At 42.4% G+C, this 20603-nt stretch overlaps 1 protein-coding gene across 1 annotated transcript; it reads right to left on the bottom strand.

Moving 5' to 3' along the window:
• Positions 1-934: 934 nt before the first annotated feature.
• FBXO33 (F-box protein 33) lies at positions 935-17981 on the bottom strand. Its single transcript, XM_053379730.1, has 4 exons — positions 17290-17981; positions 6328-6438; positions 4072-4757; positions 935-3326 (listed from the first exon to the last, which is right to left on the bottom strand). The coding sequence occupies exons 1-4, from the start codon at positions 17958-17960 to the stop codon at positions 3055-3057; spliced, it is 1740 nt and encodes a 579-aa protein (XP_053235705.1). The 5' UTR covers positions 17961-17981; the 3' UTR covers positions 935-3054.
• Between the last annotated feature and the right edge of the window lie 2622 nt (positions 17982-20603).

The following is a 20603-nucleotide window of genomic DNA, read 5'->3' as shown; positions in this document are numbered from 1 at the left end:
GCTGCTTTGGAAGGCAGGGGAATTTTAGTGCGCAAAAGCAGCTGGAAGTGGCTGACTGCCCATTCCTAGTCACTCCAAGTAGGTTTTCCTTCTGCGTTCAAAGACAGGATCCAGGTTTCAGATCCATGTGTTTGCTTGTAACTGTTAGCCCCTTAGTTAAATTGATCTGACAAGAGCAGTTAAGTGTGTGGTTGACTCTTGTACTGATATCAAGGGTATGTACAAACACTTAGCTTTTGCTGGATTGTATCCTAGGTGCGGGGGACGCGGGTGGCGCTGTGGGTAAAACCTCAGCGCCTAGGGCTTGCCGATCGCATGGTCAGCGGTTCGAATCCTCGCGGCGGGGTGAGCTCCCGTCTCTCGGTCCCAGCTCCTGCCCACCTAGCAGTTCGAAAGCACCCCTAAGTGCAAGTAGATAAATAGGTACCGCTTTATAGCGGGAAGGTAAACGGCGTTTCCGTGTGCTGCGCTAGTGCTGGCTCGCCAGAGCAGCTTCGTCACGCTAGCCACGTGACCCGGAAGTGTCTCCGGACAACGCTGGCCCCCGGCCTCTTAAGTGAGATGGGCGCACAACCCTAGAGTCGGACACGACTGGCCCGTACGGGCGGGGTACCTTTACCTTTACTATCCTAGGTGCAGGGGTTGCAAACCTGTGGCTCATCAGTTACTGAACTACAGCTCCCATCAGTCCCACCCAGGATGCCTGCCCCATGTTCAGGTTTGATGGTAGTTGTTATGGGAAGATACCACATTAGCCACCCGTGTGTGTGTGTTGTGTTGAACTATATAACATGAAGGAACTAGTAACAAATTTCAAGGGGGGAAATGTAATTTTGTCACACAGAACAAGCTGCTGTTTGTCCATCTACCGTATAGTCACCCAGAAAGTACAGCAATAAGAATAAATAGATAACATGTAAAGCCAAAGGCATGGTAAGTGTTCACAGTCTATTTAATAGTGGGACATGGATATAAGTACTACACAGTTGTTGCTGTTTTAGAACACATTCAATTTTGATATAAGCATTTGCTACGGGAGGGATTTGGGCTTTCCATATTCTACACTTTTAAAGATTTATTCTGCCAGTTTAAGCAAACAATATCAAATTATGATAGCTGGTCTGATCTTCTACTTAGCTTGGTTTCCTAAAAAAAATTGTTCATAAAGCATTAGCCAAATAAATGTCTGACTTACTTCAGAACTCAAGGCTTTCTGGATTTAAACAGTGGAAACAAGCAAGATAGTTTTCAACGAAAAGTGTGATTTGTTCAGTGCTAAAACTACCATGCTGATATAATAAAATATTTTTCCATGATCAATTTTAATGCTTTATTCATTGATTAAAAGAATATACATTTAACATAAACCATACAACATCAGTCATCAAGTCAAACACTCAGCTGGTTTCCTTACAATTTCTGTCAGGAGTTACTTTAGTCTGATCACATTTATAAGATAAAATCTCACCACATCTGGCATTCACACACACTGTGCCAGTGGATTCACTCTACTGATGTACATATAAAATCCGCATGGTATGTGCTCACTGGAGACAAAACAGCGCACACCTGTCAAAAGGTCATTTTAATATAAGATGGTAAAACCATTTGTAAAACACATATAAACTTTTCCATAAATAGAATCATATCTGGACATCTGTTGCATAAATTGTGTTTTCCAAAGCTTACAATATGGCAGCCAGGTCTCAGCACTGCTGGGCACCCACGTTGGCCACTTAACTTTATTATTGCAGACTGTCCTTTAACATTAAATGCACAACATTCGTACCACTTAAAACTTGGGTCAGGTGGAAGTCTCACAGAGACCACGTCTGTACCGCGGTTGCCCTGAAACAGTTTAAATCGGCTTTTAAAGCCTCTCAGATATAACAAGATTTTAAAACATACTTCATGGAATGTTCTTCATGCATCATAGCAGCTCATACCTGTGATAGAACAAGGTTTGTATTATCTGTTTTCCTTTCTTTCCTTTACATTCACTATTCACAGTGAAACAGGTGCATGTTTAAGAGTTCTGAGGTTGCTGACTGAGCCACAGCACAGCTGTGTACCACAGGTCGAAATTCGACCTTATATATTACAATCTAGCAGTATCTGGCTGGCCAAAAATTGGCCTGCCCCTGCCAGCATGTGGGCACTTCTTCGTTTTAAATCTATTCTTTGGCAGCTGACACAGGCGCTGACAGAGAAAATCCAGTGACTTAGTTGCTAGGGATTTCACGACTAATGTTTGTTTGCAAGCAAAGTAGACTTAAATTTATATCTTTAAATCATTATGGTTTTACCCCATCGGAGTGTAGAGACTTGACGTTTCTTTTTAAATCTGGGCCCAAAGCTAACTTGTACGGAGAAGCTGACAGACCACAAGAAAAAGAAGCTACAATTAATTTACAATGAAACTACGATTGATAGCTTTCAGAGTCAGGTAAGCATCTGAAGAAGCTATACTGTGCAAGAGACAACTGCTTCATATTTAAGGAGGAGATTGCAGAGTGGCAATATTTCATGCTCCAGATATTGTACATGAAATCAAAGCAAAGGTTTACAGTAAATGGTATTGGATAGTCCTGATTTTTCTCTCTTTAAAAAAAAAAAAAAAGCTTTAAGTAGCATGCTACTAGTTTACATGACAATGACTGCATTCAAAACCACTGGGCTATGGATAGTAAAAAGATTTTTGGCTCCTGAGCACAAAAACTCCGACAATAGTAAAATCAGTGAAGTTGCAGAGTTACTCAGTACAAAAAGAAAGTTAGCCGGCAACCTCAGACAACCTTCAGCCACATCTGAGTTTTGCTTTTTTTTTTTTTTTGTAGACAAGTCCATTAACCGTGAAAGCCCTAAACGTTGCCACTTTCAGCTTCTAAACCAATACCCGACTACGTTCTTTGATCAAGAAGTAGAATATACATATATAATTCTATATAGCTAATACTGATTAAACACAGCACAAGAGGGGTTAATTCACACTACTGAAAAACATAATAGGACCCTACTTGCATATGTAACCACAGGAACTGTAAATAAAGAGAACTAAATGCCTTCACTGAAGCTTTGCATTTCTCTGTAAAAATGACGAGTTGGCTCAGTAAAGACACTGAGTAATTCTATGTCCATGACTGCGTGCCAAGGTCGGCCCAATCCAAGGGATACCTGCTCAATGAGATTGTGCACCGGATCCACATCCTGATCGGCCAATTCACCTTGGTCAAAATCAATGCTTTCTTCTGTGACTTCAAGCACTTTCAAATCAGAGCCACGAAGACGAGCAATGGCAATCAGGTTGTGAGCCCAAACAGTATAACCTGAAACACAAAAAACCAATTACTAATTTTTAGGACTTTGTCTTTCTTCCCTCTCCCTCCCCACCCTACCCCAAAGGTAATTTAATATTTTACAGCCTCACAGCTAACGTCTCCCTATTTAGCAATTTTCCTAATGAGGTTCTTTTCAAGAAATCACCCCAGTAATTGGTCAGTTTACTTACTTGGTTAATTAAAAAAGTGAATATTGCTGCGGCTTCTTTTTGTATTTAATTTTTGCGGAGCTGCCTGTTTTTCCTTGCCCAATAAGTCCGGGCAGATGAGTAAGGAAATATCTCATGGTATTTCTTGGTAGTTTTGCACCATGATATGTATGTACCATAAAGGCTTGTGTTAAAGGAACCAATAATCGTAAAATATGTCGGGTGTAATACAACTTTGACGGGGAAGCCAGTAATGCCTGACTAAAGTAAAGACAATCCAACAGGGCAGGAACTTATTTTCCTACCAATTAAGGGTTGTTGGGTTGTTGTTTTTTGGCAACTGTGAGTCTTGTGTTCTGAAGGTAGTAACAGTTTCCCACCATATAATCATGTTGATATGCACAGCGTATCCTAGCCTGAAGCCAGAGGACAATTTATTCCCTGCCCCAACACCCAACACTTTGGGAATTCTCCCAAAACCTGGAGAAAAATACTTGAGTGGGAAATCTAAAGGGCATACCCATACCCATATGAATGTGTAGGTTTCTAAACTAGCAGTGTTTTGCCCCTATGTAATTGCCTACCATGCACTGCCAGAAGAGAGAGCCTTGTGCACCTCCAGGCCAATAAAACCAATGGGTCTTCGGTTCGGTTGTCGCTGAGATCTGGGAAGCCAGACATATCTATCACATCATTCATTAGTATGAAATGAGTGAGGAACTTATCATACTGCCTAGATATGAGATCAACAACAGCTCCTGAAACGCAAGTGATGTAGCTGTCGAAGTGAATCCTCTCCAGTGGGATACTGGGTTTAAGAATCCTTAGCATGTCATCGCTCTTGATATCAAAAGCCATTATATAGACCCGAAGATTAGTGCTGTTGCGTGTCAGTGCCTTCCAGTCTTCGTCTTCTGGCATATTTTCCAGGGACTTGTGCATTACGGAAATATTGTGGACCAGAAGAGACAGTCGATGCAAAGGCACATGGTTACTATCAGCCAGGACTCTTGCCATTTCTGCTGTAAAATCACAGAAATCCAAGGCGAGTGAGCGAAGACTGACAAAACGCTCCAATTCAACCGCAGTGATAAGAGTGGTATTACCAGGGATGTGGTTGTCCAGTAAACTCAGGTGTTCCATAGTGTTGGCAATAGGATTTGAGAGAGATGACAATGATGTGGGTGTTACGATTTGTAGCATAAACCCGCATGACAGCCATTTCAGTTGCCTGCTGTTACCCAATATTTCTTCAAACAGCTGCTGTATTCTGCAAGAAGAAACAGACGCAACCGTCTTAATCTTTTATAGTTTAATTTTTTAATTCTGAGCCAAGTTCAATAGACAAAAAAGCAACAAAGCTTTACACCTTTAATGCAAACGGTGTTGCATTAGAAACACACTGGCTGCAGCAGGGGTGGGTGGGGTGGTAGTGAAGGAAAGATAGAACACACCATTTAAAAATAAGTCTAAAGTTCCAGCAGCAGAATTGCACTTGCTTTTTAAAGTTCTGTTGTCTTCCTTTTTGTTTTAAACAAATATAAAAGAAAATTCATTTTGCCCTTTTGGAACTGTGCATGCTAACTTGTTTTGATTCTCTTCCCCACATTTTGTAACTAGCATATGTGTAGGGTAGCTACCAATTGCTAGAAGTCCTAGAGAGCACAGCGTGGTGGGTTCAATAGTGCTTGTATCTACTCACTGCATCAGCACTTTGCGTATCTCATTCAAATGATACTCCAAAGGGAAAATCAGGACTGATTAATGCTGTATATGCTTGTACATCATTCAGCTTGACACTTGATTTGAAGCCAAATGGCAGAAGTGATATTTGATTATATGAAAGCTCTATCCGTGATGCTTGTTCCACGATAACCATTTCTCACATGCGAGTCATGACTTGGTACCACATTCAGAGTGATGGACATCTGTATGTAACCTATTTATACCGGCTGATGAAAATAATGGGGGGTAGGAAGTAACTTGCATCTTACGCTTATTTTACTTATGCAATTGCAACTTTGGTCGGCGGGGGAAATAAATATCTAACTGGAGAGTGGAGGAAACCCATTCTCCATTCATTTATTTTCCCCCACCCACCTGTGCAAAGCTGTGATTGCTGGTTTTAGAACAGCAGCTCTGGCAGAATCCAAACAACCCTCCATTTTGCCGGGGTGTGTGTGTGTTCCAAAGGGTTCCTGGCTTTATGCATTTTTGCATAAATGTGTGGACCCCTCACGTAAGATGTGAGTTAACTGTACCAGAAACCTTTCTTCTAATTAGCAAGTACAACTCTGATAATGATGAGCATTCTAATCCCACCCTTCCACCAAGGAGCTGAGGCCAGCGTACACAGTCCCCACACGTCTCATATTTTACTCCTGAAGTTAATTGTGAGAATAGTCAGGTTAATTGTGTCTGAAGCAGTATGAAAGTTGCTCAGTTTTTTTGCAAAATGCATCTGCTTTTAGCAATGTGACATGGGTAGCATAAAGTTTATACTGAGAATTGCTGGATGAAGATACTGCTATAGCAGTCCCTGGCACCCCTTCTTGCTTTGCTTAAAATGATTTGTCCTAAAATGTGAATTTTGTAGGAGAAAATCTCCCAACTATTGCAAATAGCTTGTTTTTAGAGTAATCATATTCTGAGAAAAGATGTCCAATTTGCAAAGGAAATTGCAACAACAAAGAACGATAGACACTGTGAAACCATCAGCCATTATTTTCAGTACTAAATCATCAGAGAAGACAATGGATTATATTCTAAAACAGCACATTTACCACACATCCCATTTCTTTAAACTGCAATACTGTAACAATATATTTTGGACAACTTACTGCTTAATCTTTTTTCCATCTGGATCCACTTTGCTGAGGTGCGTATTTGATATACTTCCATGTTGTTGCAGAATGCTTATATCACCAAAGAGACTTAATTTCTGGAGATTCCTATTTGGAAGGGGAAAGTGTCAAGTCAGAGGCTTTGCATTAGAGGAGCATTTGAAAATAGCTCAAGCTTTTGTGTTATATGAGCCGCAATCCACACGGTAACACTATAGCCTTCCAGCACATGAAATCTAGAAACTAGTTGCCCCTTCTAACCAAGGTACATTTGAATGACCAAGCTAAATAGCTTTACAATACATTTAAATTTGTTCAAAACTAGAAAAGAACCCAACATAATTCCGTCACAATATAGTGAATCTTTTTTCTGAATCACAGTATACTAGAAATAATCCTCATGAATATAGACAGTGGTAAGGAAATGGTTATATGTCTGGTATTAATACAAGTGGACATAACATTGTAGAGGGGCTTGCAAAATATATACCAGAATGAAATCTCCTGTACCTAGGGTCACTGGGTGCAGCTATTTGGGACTTGCCATGCTAGTGACAGAGACTGTATAGAACCTATGATGTAGATGTGCTTTCTTTGCATGAACCTGCTTATTTTCTTGGCTTTTTTCCACCCAAGAATAAAATGCCTGAATATAAAGGATGGAATGGAAAAGCCATCTAACCAGATTTCCTTCTAGCCAGCCTTCACAGACTGCATCACTCTCCAGGTTATGTGGTTATGTTTTTAGCAGAGTTGCGACATTTTTGGTAAATTCTATATTGCGTGGCTCAGGCATAAACACGATGCCCTGCCTAATATTTACTTAGAAGCTCTTGGATTCTCCCAGGTACAGATTAGATAACTTGCCAGATCTTCACAGAGGACAAAGTAAAAGGCAGCAAACAGCAGTCATTCCCTAGATTATTTTCAGTGAAGCTGACTAATAACAGCTGTTTCCAAGGCCATCATACTTAAAGGTACATACACAACGTATTTGGAGACGAGTTTATAGTTCAATACATACAGCCTTTAATTTATTACCTATACTACTGCTTCACTGAAAATCATGTTTAAATATTTCAGCGTGTACACTTTTGCCTCCCATATTATTCTAAATTCTCAATTCTGCTCCAGCCTCCTCTAGTTTGGTGTTCTGTAGGCAGCCAAGTAAAACAATTTGCTCACTTTTGCTCCCATAGATGTACAGTATTAAAAAGAAAACTGTTGTATAAACAAGTCTGAAGAAGCATTCACCAAGCTGGTACCCTCCAGATGTTTTGCACTACGTTTGGAGGACATCAGGCTGGTCTATTAAAAACCATTTACTACAAGTAGCCCCTGCTACCCACTCAACAGTGGTCTAAAAAGCAGTAAAGGAGAGCCAGGTTTCTTCCAATTAACAAAAGCTTGCTTGTCTGGTTGTAGCAATTCATATTCCTATTAAGTGACTACTAGATGAGTGGTTAGCTATAACCCTGAATTTGAATATTGACTTTTGATCATAAATTCAACCTGAAGCATAAGCACTCTCTGTAGAAAATTAACTATGTTTATGTCAGTTCAAACCTATGTTTGGCAGGGTGCCACTCAATTGGTAGCTACTCAGAGTTGTCATAATGTATTGTGCAGAGATCCGAAGACTAGTCACATACAGCAAAGTTCATGCCTCAAATACGTCAGTATTTTGAGTGCATCATTTATTGCCAATATGCAAAACACAGAGATTGCTTTCCAAAGGATTTTCTAAAGGGTCAGCTTTCATACCTGATCTCTATGCTCCGCTTACAGAATCAGGCCACAATAATGTGAACATTTTAATTAGAAGCAGCAGTGAGCACCCAAGAACATCAAGCAGTATTGCTATTTTTAGCTCTGCAGCCAAAGACTTCTTGCCTCAGGTACCGTAAATTCTAAAAGAACAGCATTGTCATTTGAAAGTTGTGTGTAGTTGCGTAAGCTGTACATACTGCACAGCTGAAAGCCAGGCTAGACCTTATAAGAGGGCTACAGCTGCCACTGCTGCCACTCTCTCTTGTAGCATCGTCCAACACATAAAATGCATCACACAAAAAATCACTATGCTAACCCATCTGCCAATGCTGTGAGGCAAAGACCGGGAGATGAGCAACGCAATAGGATGCCATGTGTTGTGTTGGATGCTATAAGGAGGAGTGGTGGTTGCTGCAGGGACGAAGATAGTAAGCCCTCACATACCAATTCACGTGAATAACTAATCAAAATATCTGGGGTCAGTTGCTTACTTTAACAATCTGGCACTATCTATTCTACACACACCTTTAGCACAGTGGGCACTGCTTGCACATCATGACTTGAAGTGTGTGTGAACACATCTGCCCGTGTATGTGAGAAAGAGGGAGAGAGAGAGATTAGGTATCACAGCACACACTTCAATCCTATATACATTTACCTGGAAGCAAGTCTCACTTTTAGGGGGGCTTACTCCCAGGAAACTATGCACAGAGGGATCCAGGCCATACTCTGCAGACATGCTATTACATTTCCATTCATTTCATGCACAAGGCTTCCACCAGCCCATCAGAAGCCAGAGCCCAGTCAATCCCACAGCAGTAGCAGCAGCAGCAGCAGCAGCAGCACTGACAGCTCCTGGCGCCAGGCTAACTTGATGAACTTTGGATCTCCTTCAGTCATGTGTTATCATGAACTGTAATGTCCTAAAAATACATGAGCAATTTAGTAATACCCATTAAACCACTGTGTAAAACACAGCATTTTTCTAATGTATGACATTAGCTCTAGGGTTTATGCACAATTGTTTCCAACCTGCATTAAGACTGCGTTTGAGCTTTAGAGCAATTTATGGAATTGCTTGGAGAACCTTGTGTTCCATATTATGTCCTAGATCCTTCAGAAACTATTAATTCTTCCCAGCCTTATTTAAATGCTGCACTCAAGCAAAGCCATTAATTCTCTGTTCAGCAACTAATTTTCAGAAGTCATATTTTCAGTTGAGCAATGGCCGAAAGGCCTGCAGTGTGGGCTCTGCTTGGACCTACATGAGCAAAATTAAAGCGAATGCGCTCTTCAGCATCCTCTTCTCCAGCACAATCTGCGTCAGAAACTTTGGCACTCTATGCACCTTCTATGCACCTTCACTGCTCACTGCTATTTCTTTGTGCTTTGGCTTGTACACAGGAGTAAACAGTTTAGGTGCACAATGAGATAAAGAGGTCTGCCCAAGTTTATTCTGTTTGTAGTGTAGAAGACATGTGCCTCACCCAGGAAGAAAATGGCTGACTACACCACAAGAGCACATGGTCCTGTCTAAGACATCCTGGTGACCAGGGGCTGTGCAAGGAGCCAGGCAGAAAACCTTTAGAAACTAGATTTATTCACTAGGCCACCATTTGTCTATCCACACGCTTAACTTTTAAAGTATAGTCCAAGCTATACTTCTTTGTCAAATAGAATATAATTTGCTAGATTTATCTCATTACCACCTAGTCCACAACAGAAACACATCTAATGTCATAGAGTGATCTAGTATGTTCAAATTCTGACATTCTGCATTGTGATTTATTTTACTTTTGTGGTTGGAAGAGCCAGATGCAACGACTTGCCTGTGTAGTGTTAGTGCATTGGCAGAGACTAAAAGTAGTCAATGCAACCATTTCAGGTACTCATTCATGTGCACTGCGGTTTCTGTGAAATACAGTTTCGGAATACAATACCAAGCTATGAACCAGAGAGAAAACTAACACCTACTGGCTATCAGAGAGCAAGTACATAGAAGAATATAAAAAGTATACAAGTCTTGCCACAACAGATACTGCTGTGGCAAGACTTTCCACAAAGGCGGGATTGGAAAGATGCCCCAAACCTTTATTAGCGAAACTAACATTTTACTGACATCCAAAATATCTACCAATTAGAGGAATATGTACATGTGTAAAATGTTGCCTAAAAATATTAGCAACCACATCACAGTTCCCTCATGTTCGTAGGTGGAAATCTGTCAAATTTCACTAGTATTATATCAGACAGTGAAGAGGTTTCTCAATAATTTCCCACATACTTAAAAAATTATAACAGTAGAATGATTACTCTTTTTTAATCAGTGTTTCCTTGGGAAGAAAGTTTTTAAAAAGTTTAGGGATCTACTACAAATTATTTAATGGCTTAGGTAATGCCTTAGATAGGAACATTGGGGCGTATCGTTCACCACTCTATCTGCCATAATTGCTGCATTTTCCACCTCCTCAATTATGAACTGTCTTCCACTGAACACGTAGAAGACAAGGAGGAAACTAAGACAGGCTGCTTCCTCCAGCCGGGTGCTGCATTTTCACATCACAGTCCTGACACAGTGGCTGCTCAGAGAGGGCGATGTCCAGGCTCCTAAGTATTGACCAGTTTCAAAATAGGCCTGTACTCTGGAGGCTGTACACTCACGTCAAAAGCATATTTTATAACTGCAATTTCTGAGAATCCCTGGGGATCTTGTTGCAGTTTAATAAAGGCGAAATTAAAAGATTGGCCTCTTTTGCTCTATCGTTATTCAAGCTGTCAAGCAAACATCAATGACAGGGTGCATTTTGCTCTTTTTTTCTGAATTTAAGCTTTCATTAAAAAAAACAAAGCACCTACCTCTCAAATGCATTAAGTCATTTATGGTAGGGGGAATAGAGTTACTCAGACGTAGCAAACAGGACAGCTCCACTTTATCTGCCCACACTATGCCATGGAGAATTGCACTGTATCATATGAATTTCCAGCTAAGTATACTGTGCTTTTTGATGCAGCTCTGTCCATTTTTAGCAGTGAGCCTTGCTCACGCTGTATGTCATGATGCCACTGCATTATGTGGGTGGCATTGCAGCCCAGAAAGTTATCATGGTGTGAACTGCAAACAGGGATGTTCTCTGAAGGGCTTTGAACAAGATAGTTATAAAAACATTATCAGAAGTCAGAACCATTAGTAAATGTAAATCATGAGTTTGTATTCCCAAACCTGAGAACCACTACATTGTTCTCTCCTATGGAGAATACAGGTTCTTCACTTGAACAGAAGAATTTAGCTTCCTCCCCCTGCCACTCCAAAATTCTAATCAGAACACAAACGTTTCGAAGCATGGGACTATATTTCCTTAGTTTCCAGGCTGTTATGTTCTTGATTAGTTACAATAGTCACTTAAAGTTGACTTTTTAGGCTCTGCACTTCAGGCCATTTGTGTTTGACAAAGACATACTGTAGGTTTTGAAGAGATTGTAAATTTTATCACTGCCTGTTATGTAACTGAAGAATAAATGAGACAGTCAGAAGCAACATCAGCCTTGGCCACTGGATCATCAACCTAAGCATATCTCCTTCATTTCTATTTTTTTCTCTCCAACTGCTTGATGAAGAATATTTTGCTTGCAAACCATTTTGAATAACTAGCTGGTGCAATAAAATATGCCATTTTAAATCATGCTGTGTGAAAAACAAAGCCACCAACTCTCTGATCTCATACAGCGATGACATGGAAATTTCCCACTATTCTGTAAAATACTGAAAATCTCTCCAGAACAAGCAATCTTGCTATGCTGATCAGTAAATGTGCCTCCGGTGTGCCCTCTTTCTTTCAAGAGTTCAATGACAGAAATAAACGCCTTATCTTTCAGAAGCCTATTTGCTGCATAATGCTGAACATGCTAATATGCCGCTTTCTTTCCTAGCTTACTCACCTCCTTTTCAAGCCTATACATTTTTATTACACAGATGCTCTAACAAGTTAACATTACTACATAATTTATCTCATACAAGTCAAGAGCAGGCGTATTTCCCCAGAAACCAAATGTGACAAAAGAAGATAACCAACCAGCAGGCATTGCAGATGGAGGAGGAGAAAGTAAAGCAACAGGAAGAACTAGTTTAGTATCTCTATTTCAGACCTTGAAAATATTTGAAACAATTCAAAACAGCACCTTTTCAAGGTGCTATGAAGAAACTAATTATGGAGAACAAATAAAAAAAAATCAGTTTAATACCACTGCACCTGCAACCAAGGAGAAGGAAGAGAAGGCCTCAAAGGATATTATTATTTCAGGGCCTCAAAAGATAAGGCTATTTCATCCTTTGATTTCCTACCCCCCACCCAGTCTTAAGTATGTTTACATGGAAGAAGTTAAGACATACAGGAGCAAGGTCTGATTGCCCACTCTCCAAATCACACAATCACTTAGTTATTTCATAGTTTGTGGCAAAGGTTTCACAGGATATAGGGATGTGCATCAGTTTCAGAAAAATGGTGAAGCCAAGTGGGATGTCTGGGAGGAGGTGTCCAGTACAAAAGCCCCTGGATGTGCTAGTCTACTATGGATGAGTTGCTATGACTGCAAATTTCACCTACTTCTATCAAAAGGGGCCAAATTAGAGCCATTTGAATTCCCAATCTTGGAAGGGTGGGGGGCAAATGGAACTGATTCACTCTCCTGAGCCAAACTGAGTTGTTTTATAAAGTGCCAAGCTTTGGGATTCAAACCAAATATTATGGTTGGTGCACACTCCTAACAGGAAGTAACTAAAAAAGAAGATTCCATGGGGTCTCTAATTATATGTGGCCTTTTTGAAGTGGGTGGAATATTTAAAATTTTAATCATCCGCTTGCTTTTTATGTATCTATTGGGAGAGTTGGGCTATAAATCGGTTTGAGTTGCCTTGGGCAAGATAAAGTGACTAACAAATTCAATAAATAATAACGTATGAGCTTGAGGCTCCATCTCCAACACCAAACAATGGTTTGTTTGTTATATGTGAACTGACCCCACTGTTATAACAGAATTTACTTCAGTAAGACTATTTAAAATTGCAATCTACTAAGGAGATCCACATATAGAAGCAGGCTTTCCAGAGCAGATTTCTTTGCTGGATGAGGATTGTGCATGCAACAAGGAACTGGATGTTCAGATATTCTTGCTGAATGCCCACATCCATTAATGAAGGCTATGCATTATGGAATGTGAATTGTGTACACAGTGCCCAACTCATATGCAGCACAGATGGAATGTGGATAGGCACCAAACACATGCAAGCTCTATCAGCACTGTAGAGTGGGAAAGATCCTGAGATTTTCCATTCATCCAGGGATGAAATCAAGGCAGCACATCCCCATCCATTACCTGAGACAACAGTACATGATCATTACTCAACATGATCGTTACTCAACACTAAACAGAGAATAGTCTTAAAACTCATGATGCAGCTGAAACTAAGCAAGCCTGGCCCTGTAAACTGGGAGGCTGCCCAGGAACCACATGCAATTTGCTCTTTGAGGAGTAGAGCATAAGCGAAATAAAGACAACTTCTTGGGTGCGACACCTTACTTACAACACAATCCTCCGTATTAATTCCAAAGTGAATTCTACGGTTTTTCCACAGGGCTTATTCAGGGGAACATGTGGTTAGACTTGCAGCTTTAAAGGTTTATTCAGAAGGTGTTGTTGCAGAACAAAGCTGCTGAAACAATTAAGTATTTTCCTCAATAAATTCTGAAAGTTAACCGTGGGGGTAGGGAGAGTTCTGCTTCACTAGGAGAAGGAAAGAGTCAAACGTATTTGCTGGATTTAGTTAATGAACTCTCAGAATGGTCCTGCCAAATGAAACACATTTCCTTCTACTTCTCAAATAAGCGTGCATGTCAGAATTCTGGCAATATTTGAGTCGTGTGCGTTCAACAGCACAGGACCAAAACATACAGTTCAGACACTACTTTTTGCTCACACCCTCGTCTAGCAATCCTTTCTAAAGGATCATGCTCTGGCTTATTACCATAGGAACGAAGTAATATGAAAATGCACATAATGAACCCTGATGCTCTTTTTGTGTAAGGAAAAGCAACTTCAGATGGAGAAAGTCTTGTGCAGAGATGCAACAGGGTGGGTTTACTCTTTCATTATCAACTATTTTTTTCTTTCTAACTCACCACTTGAGCTGCTTTCCCCCCTCTGTGGGGTTCCAGGAATAAATTTGTGGTGGTAAATATGCTTCTAGAGCATTTATATGCAACACATAGTCTACTCTTTAAGCTACCTGATCATTGACATACTAAGACAGCCTTGTAACTAAGTCCACTGGAGTTAATGGCCTGTAAAGTAAAACCACTAGCCTGCTAAAAAGCTAGTAGGCTGTGTTGTTATGCTGCTCAGAGGAATAAAAGCCTCTTCCCCAGTGGTGAGAACAGAAATGAAGTGGGTTGGTGGTGCCTGGACAGAGCAATCCATCCCTCTTTAGCCAGACAACTAATTAGCCGCATGGAATTCCTTGTTGCCTATGGTCACAAGGCAAGTTGTTAAGATACAAGGCTGACATAGAAGCTTTGCATGTTTGCTGGTCCTTTCAATGGGGTTGTTTACATAAACACTTTAAGGAAACAGGATTGCCTCTGCAATCTCAACCAGCTGCAGTTAGAATTACTGGGGTCAACTTCTACAGAATTATTATTTTGCCTAGCTGGTAAAGAAATAAGGCTATATAAATAGAACTGGAGAAATGTTTTATGCAAGCATGGCCTCAACTGGTAAGCAACAGGGATGTTCAAAAGGAAAACCAGCAGACAGTATGCAGGATCAGCCACAAGATACAAATAGCCCTTGCAATGCCATCATCTTTACACTCTTCAGATTCTGCAGGATTGAATAAGAAAGCCCATGAAGTCATCTATGTACCATGATTAACTAACAGAGTGAAAGGGAGGGTAAGTCCTATAAGAAACTGCTGAGGCCCAAATCCCCTACAGCTTTAATAGGCTGCTAGCTTGAGAGGGGCTCATCGAGCCTGCCACACCCTTGTTGCAGACCTAGCACTTCATCAGTCTAATGGTTTCCTATTAATTTGTCCAGGCCTGCTGATAGTGATGCTGGTTAGAGTTGGGCCTTAGTGTTGCTGTTTTTATAATAGGTGCATGATTTTATTTTGTTTTGTTTTTTATATAACCATATATCCTGCAGTGTGTGCTGTATTGTAAGCCTCTCTTCTAGATGACGGACAGGGTATCAGCTCAAAGAAAGGACTTTGCTGCTCTCTCTTTCTGGTTCTTGGCTTGTTACTTTTCATGCAGATTACCTCCTTCCCTGAAGCAAGCAGCTGCCTTTTCCACAGGTGAGTGTAAGAGTGTCAATCATTGTCTCCAAGTCTAACCTACATCACATGGGTGCTGTGAGGAAAAAATAGGGAGAGGAAGAACCATGTGTGTTACACTGAGCTCCTTGGGAGCAAGGTGGGATTTAAATAAATGTAATAAATATGCAAAAATAAAAAGTGACAGAAAGGCCCCACAGCGGGTCACCTAGTGAGCTCACAGATGAGGTGAAATATGAACTGCAATTTCCTGGCTGCCATGAAAGTGAACTGCAATTTCCTGGCTCACAGCGCACATACTTGAGTGTTTCAGTATCCACATGACAAAAGTTGGTCACTGTAGCACCCAACAGAGTGAGACGGAATTTGGAAATCTCTGAAAAAAATGGCCACAAATCTGATCTTGGCTGCTTCAGATCTTATCACATCTTTTCATTGACATATGGTTGCTGTACCAGTTGTAGCAGTTTAATTTTCTGAGATGTGTGATCTGAACAGGATTTTCTTACTGCAAATCACTTAAGATGTGCAAACTATAGTCTATTCTATTGTGCAGAACTGGCTGTAGGAAAGAGTGATGAGCACAGCATGGACAACTGCACAATCTTTTCTTGAAAAGGACATTTCATTCTGTAGTGGAGCAGAGAGAAACAAGAGTAACACAAAAGGAAACAAATAGCTCTGGAACATTACTGATCAACTTAGATTTCTTCATTATATGACCTTGACATAATGGAAATTTTGGAAATCTTGAGGAAGAATGCAGAGCTAAAGGCTTACAAATGCAAGATATGTTTATGCTATTTTTGTGATATACAAATGACATGAAAAACTTGGTATACTTATTTGTAAAACATTCTTGTTTATAAAACCCAATTAAAAATGCAAAATATGTAACTAACTGTGACACCTTTGTTGTATGACAACAAACACTAGAGTCACTGGAAAGGCAAAGATATCACTTTGGATCAGCTGGTATTGCTCCCTTTAAAAAAGAAAAAAATGTTCTTTAACTGGTTTCCCAATTATGTAACAGCCTATAGCAGAGCAAATTATTAATGTGCCCTGCTGCTGGCTTCAGAATAGTACACTAACAGTAGGTGTTGTAGAACGGACACCACAAAGCCACTGTCTCCCATTTTGAAGGATTTAGGCACTAAAGAAGTGACATGTTAGCTGACGAATGGTTAGTGTTTCTATCAGTCAAGAAACCAAAAGCAACTGTCAGGTTTTCCTAGCAGCTTATGACAAAAAGTATTATGAGCCCATCAAAACAGGGGGCACAGGGCAAATAACAACTGTCTCAACAGCTCCCTGTTTTTGGTGACAGCCCAGGGAAGGTACTTGACGTGCGGAAGGTAGTGAAGCTACCTATCCAGAAACACTCCTCTCCACAAGGATCCCCCCCAACCGCAGCACTTTTGGGTGGCGACGTGCAGACGTGTGTTCCTTCATGTGATGTTCCCTTAGAGTTGCTCCAGAATGGCTCCTTCCTCGCCGCTCACACATCCCTTCCCCCCCCCCCGGCGCGCACAGCAGGAGTAAGGTATCTTTAAGTGGATGCGTGACAATCGGGAATTCAACAGGTGCAGCTTCCCCCACCCAGTAATAACTCAATCGGCTGAACTTCAGGCAGATGTTAGAAAGCACATGAACCTTTGAAAGAGAGAGAGAGAGAGAGAGAGAGAGAGAGAGAGAGAGCGCTCCTGCTTCCCAGCTACCTAGCTGGGAAGCAGAAGGCTTTGCAACTCTCCCTCCCGCTTGGCGTGTGTTTGCATTGGTGTTAGTACGTGTGTGTGTGTGTGTGTGTGTGTGTGTGAATGTTAGTTAACGCTGGCTGGCCTCCCACCACGCCGTCCTACCTGTTGTTGCGGACGCTGCTAAGCACGCAGAGTACGAGCTCCAGGTAGGTCCTCAGCAGCTCCAGCCAGCGAGGGCACAGCTGCGCTTCTCCCTCCGCCGCGGCCGCCGCGGCTGCCGCTTCCTCGCACACCCCGCTGGCGCCTCCTCCTCCTCCGGCTCCTGCTCCGCCGCCTCCGGCTCCTCCGCTGGGGTAGTTGTCGGCGGCGAACTGGACGCGGAGCTCGCGCACGAACCAGCCGCACTTGCGCATGAGGAAGTCGAGGCGCGGGCGCTCGGCCGGGCAGACGCGCAGGCTGAGGCGCAGCCGGGGCCACAGGGCCGGGTAGAAGAGGCACTCTCGCCAGTGCGAGCAGGCGGCCGAGGCCCGGAGCCGGTCCGGGGCGGCCAGGAACGAGAAGATGTGGACCACCAGCTCGCTGGGCAGGGAGCCGGCGCCCACCGGCCCCCCACACACCGACGACATGGCCGGCCCAGCCGCCGGCGGCCGCAGCCCCGAGCCCGGCCTCGGCCTCCCCTCCGGCTCCTGCGACAGAAACAACAACATCAATGACAAGGCGGAGGGAGGCGGGGCGGGACCGGACGGGACTCTGCTGCTGCTGCTGCCGCCGCTGCCGCCGCCGCCGGAGCCAACCACTGCTCGCAGCCGCAGGGGGAGGGCGAGATGTACCATTGGGCTCCCGGGTTGGGTTGTCGGGGCGGGATGGAACGCACCAACGCGCCGAGAGGGAGGGAGAGGCGGAAGCGGAGCGTACCAAAGTGCGCTCAGCCGGCGGGGGTGGCGGGGAACTGTTGCTCTCATGACTCAGCGCGCGGAGAAGGGCTGGCGTGGCTGATGGATGCCACCTAACGAAAGTTTCGCGGAGGAGGGGGAGCGCGGCGCGATAGCCGACCTGGATTTTTCCTTTGCAAGGCAGCGGGGACGCCTAGAAGAACAACGGGAGGCGCTGCCGCCTAGGAGCGCCTGCACAAAGTCCCCCGCGCGGCAAGGAAGACGCCCGGTGTTTCTGCATCTTTCCAAAATTCGAATATCGCCCTCCTGTTAAAATGAAGCAGTTTATTCCAGGATAATTTTAAGGGCAGGAATAGGCAAGCACCTAAGTGAAGTTTATTTTTTATTTTTTCCTTGTCAGATAAGAGCAGAGGGAAAATATTCTCCCTGTCCTCTTTCATTTGTATCAGAGGCATGAGCATGACTGGTGTGCAAAATAACAATTTTGTTCACAGTGCTGGTGCTGACCTTCAAACCCCAAAATGGCCTCACCTTGTATACACAAAGGAGTGTCTCCATCTGGACACTGAGGTCCAGCTCCCAGGGCAGCCTGATGGTTCCCTCACTGTGAGAAGTTACAGGGAATCAGGCAGGGGGGCCTTTTCGGGAGTGGTGCCCTCCCATCAGATGTCAAGGAAATAAATAACTATTTGACTTTTAGAAGACATCTGTAGGCAGCCCTGTTTAGGGCTGTTTTTAATGTTGATGTTTTGTTGTGTTTTTGAATCTGCCCACAGTGTCTGGGGCAACCCAGTCAGATGGGCGGCATATAATTCTACCGCTTTGTGGCCAGAAAGGTGAACAGAGTGCTCTAGATGGAAGGAACCAAAGGCCACTTTGGCAGCCCTTAGCTGAAGAGCAGAACCATTTCCTGGCCATCTTCCCACAGAATATAAATCACGCATCCTCTCACACAATCTGTGACTCTCCAACTTTCAGCTCCCATCATCTCCAGTCAGCATGACAAATGGTCAGGCGCGATGAGAGTTGCAACCCCGGGACATCTGTGTCTCAGGTTCTTCCACTCCTACACTTACATGACACCATGATCTTGGGCAGAAAACCCTATCACACCGCTAGCAGTATCATTTGTCAGCTGCCAGTTCCCAGAATCCTGTCACTTTCTTTTTTGACCAATAATTTTTTTGACCAGGCTGCCAACGTGCAATTGAAAGAACACGGCGATGCAGGGGGTCACCAGGAGCATGGAAAAGAGGAAGGGATTTCAGCTCAGTGGTATTCCCAAGTGACTCCTTAACTTTCTCCCATATAAATGAATAGTTGCCATTCATTCCCTGTGTAGAAAAAGGAACTGTTGAATTTAGGAATACTGCTGCACTGAAGGTAAAGCCAGCCATCCACAAGTGACGTGGTGAATGGCTTTTAGTGACATGGGTTTGGCAGGAATTTATAGTATGTTTCTTGGATATGGAAGCCTACCCTTTGCAGCACTTGCCATAATGATAGGCAGTTTTGTGATGGTAGTAATGATTACAGTATTGATGATGGTGGTGCCTTTTTATTTCCTTTTGCAGTTATGAAGGCATACTACCTAAACACACTTTCATAAACAAGCGTTCACATAACATCCATTTACCTTTAATGGCTGCAGTCCTAAACGTACCTGCTTAGGAGTAAACCCCATTTCACTAATAAGGACCTACTTCTAAGCTAGCATGTACAGGATCAGGCTTATGCATGGCCACTTTAGATACAACATTGTTTCCAAATATAGAGTGTTATTTGCTCAGTGCTGATGTCACTGCTCAGGCACAACTGAACTGTGAGTTCATAATTCACAAGTACACACAGTCAAAATATGCTGAGTTGATGTCATGATGCAATATCTCCACAGTATGCAAGAGCACAGGCACTTTTCTAAGGTTTCTGGCAACACAGCTTATAGATACAATGCTTTAATACGGGCTTTTGTGCTGATACAAAGTATGTGTCTGAAACCACACGTGTGCCCAGCACTTGTGTATTCATACACTACCAAGAGGTTTAGGATCTTTTACTAGAGTTACAACACGCGTCTATCAGGAATGCGTTTGCATATTCCTGCATAACCTTGTTCCATGAATAACCTTATGCCCACAAGAAATTCTTAAACGAACGGAATAAAAGTTGGTGTATTTTATGAAATGAAATTGGGAGAATAAATGCCAATTAAGAAAGCAAAATTTATGCAAGCAGCACAGTGCTTTTTTTTCTAAAAAAAAATGTTCAGGGATACTCTCATTTTCCTACTCGTATTGTAATACTGCCCATCAATGAGGCCAAACTTAGATTCACAAAATGTTTAGGGGTATGCATACCTCTGCATCCCCCCAGAAAAAAAAAGCACCTTGATCTAAAGAGTTAAATAATCCTTTACTATTCTCAAAATTCTACAGAAAGTGAGTGTGACAATTGTGCCCCAGAGCCCACATCAACAGCAAGTCAAGAAAATGATAGGCATACGTACCTCTAAGGTAGAGTGTGTATTGGTTCACTGAGAACATTGAGTTAGCTTTTTCCAAGCTCTAACAAACTAACCATTTA

The sequence above is a fragment of the Podarcis raffonei genome, chromosome 1 (assembly GCF_027172205.1).
Source record: "Podarcis raffonei isolate rPodRaf1 chromosome 1, rPodRaf1.pri, whole genome shotgun sequence".
Lineage (NCBI taxonomy): Eukaryota > Metazoa > Chordata > Lepidosauria > Squamata > Lacertidae > Podarcis > Podarcis raffonei.
This window is presented reverse-complemented; position numbering and strand designations above follow the sequence as displayed.

Coding starts and splice junctions, on each gene's coding strand:
- FBXO33 (XM_053379730.1), bottom strand. CDS start 17,960: ATGGTACATCTCGCCCTCCCCCTGCGGCTGCGAGCAGTGGTTGGCTCC. Junction 6,439..17,289: donor AGCAGCGTCCGCAACAACAG/GTAGGACGGCGT, acceptor CCTTCCAAATAG/GAATCTCCAGAAATTAAGTC. Junction 4,758..6,327: donor GATGGAAAAAAGATTAAGCA/GTAAGTTGTCCA, acceptor TTCTTCTTGCAG/AATACAGCAGCTGTTTGAAG.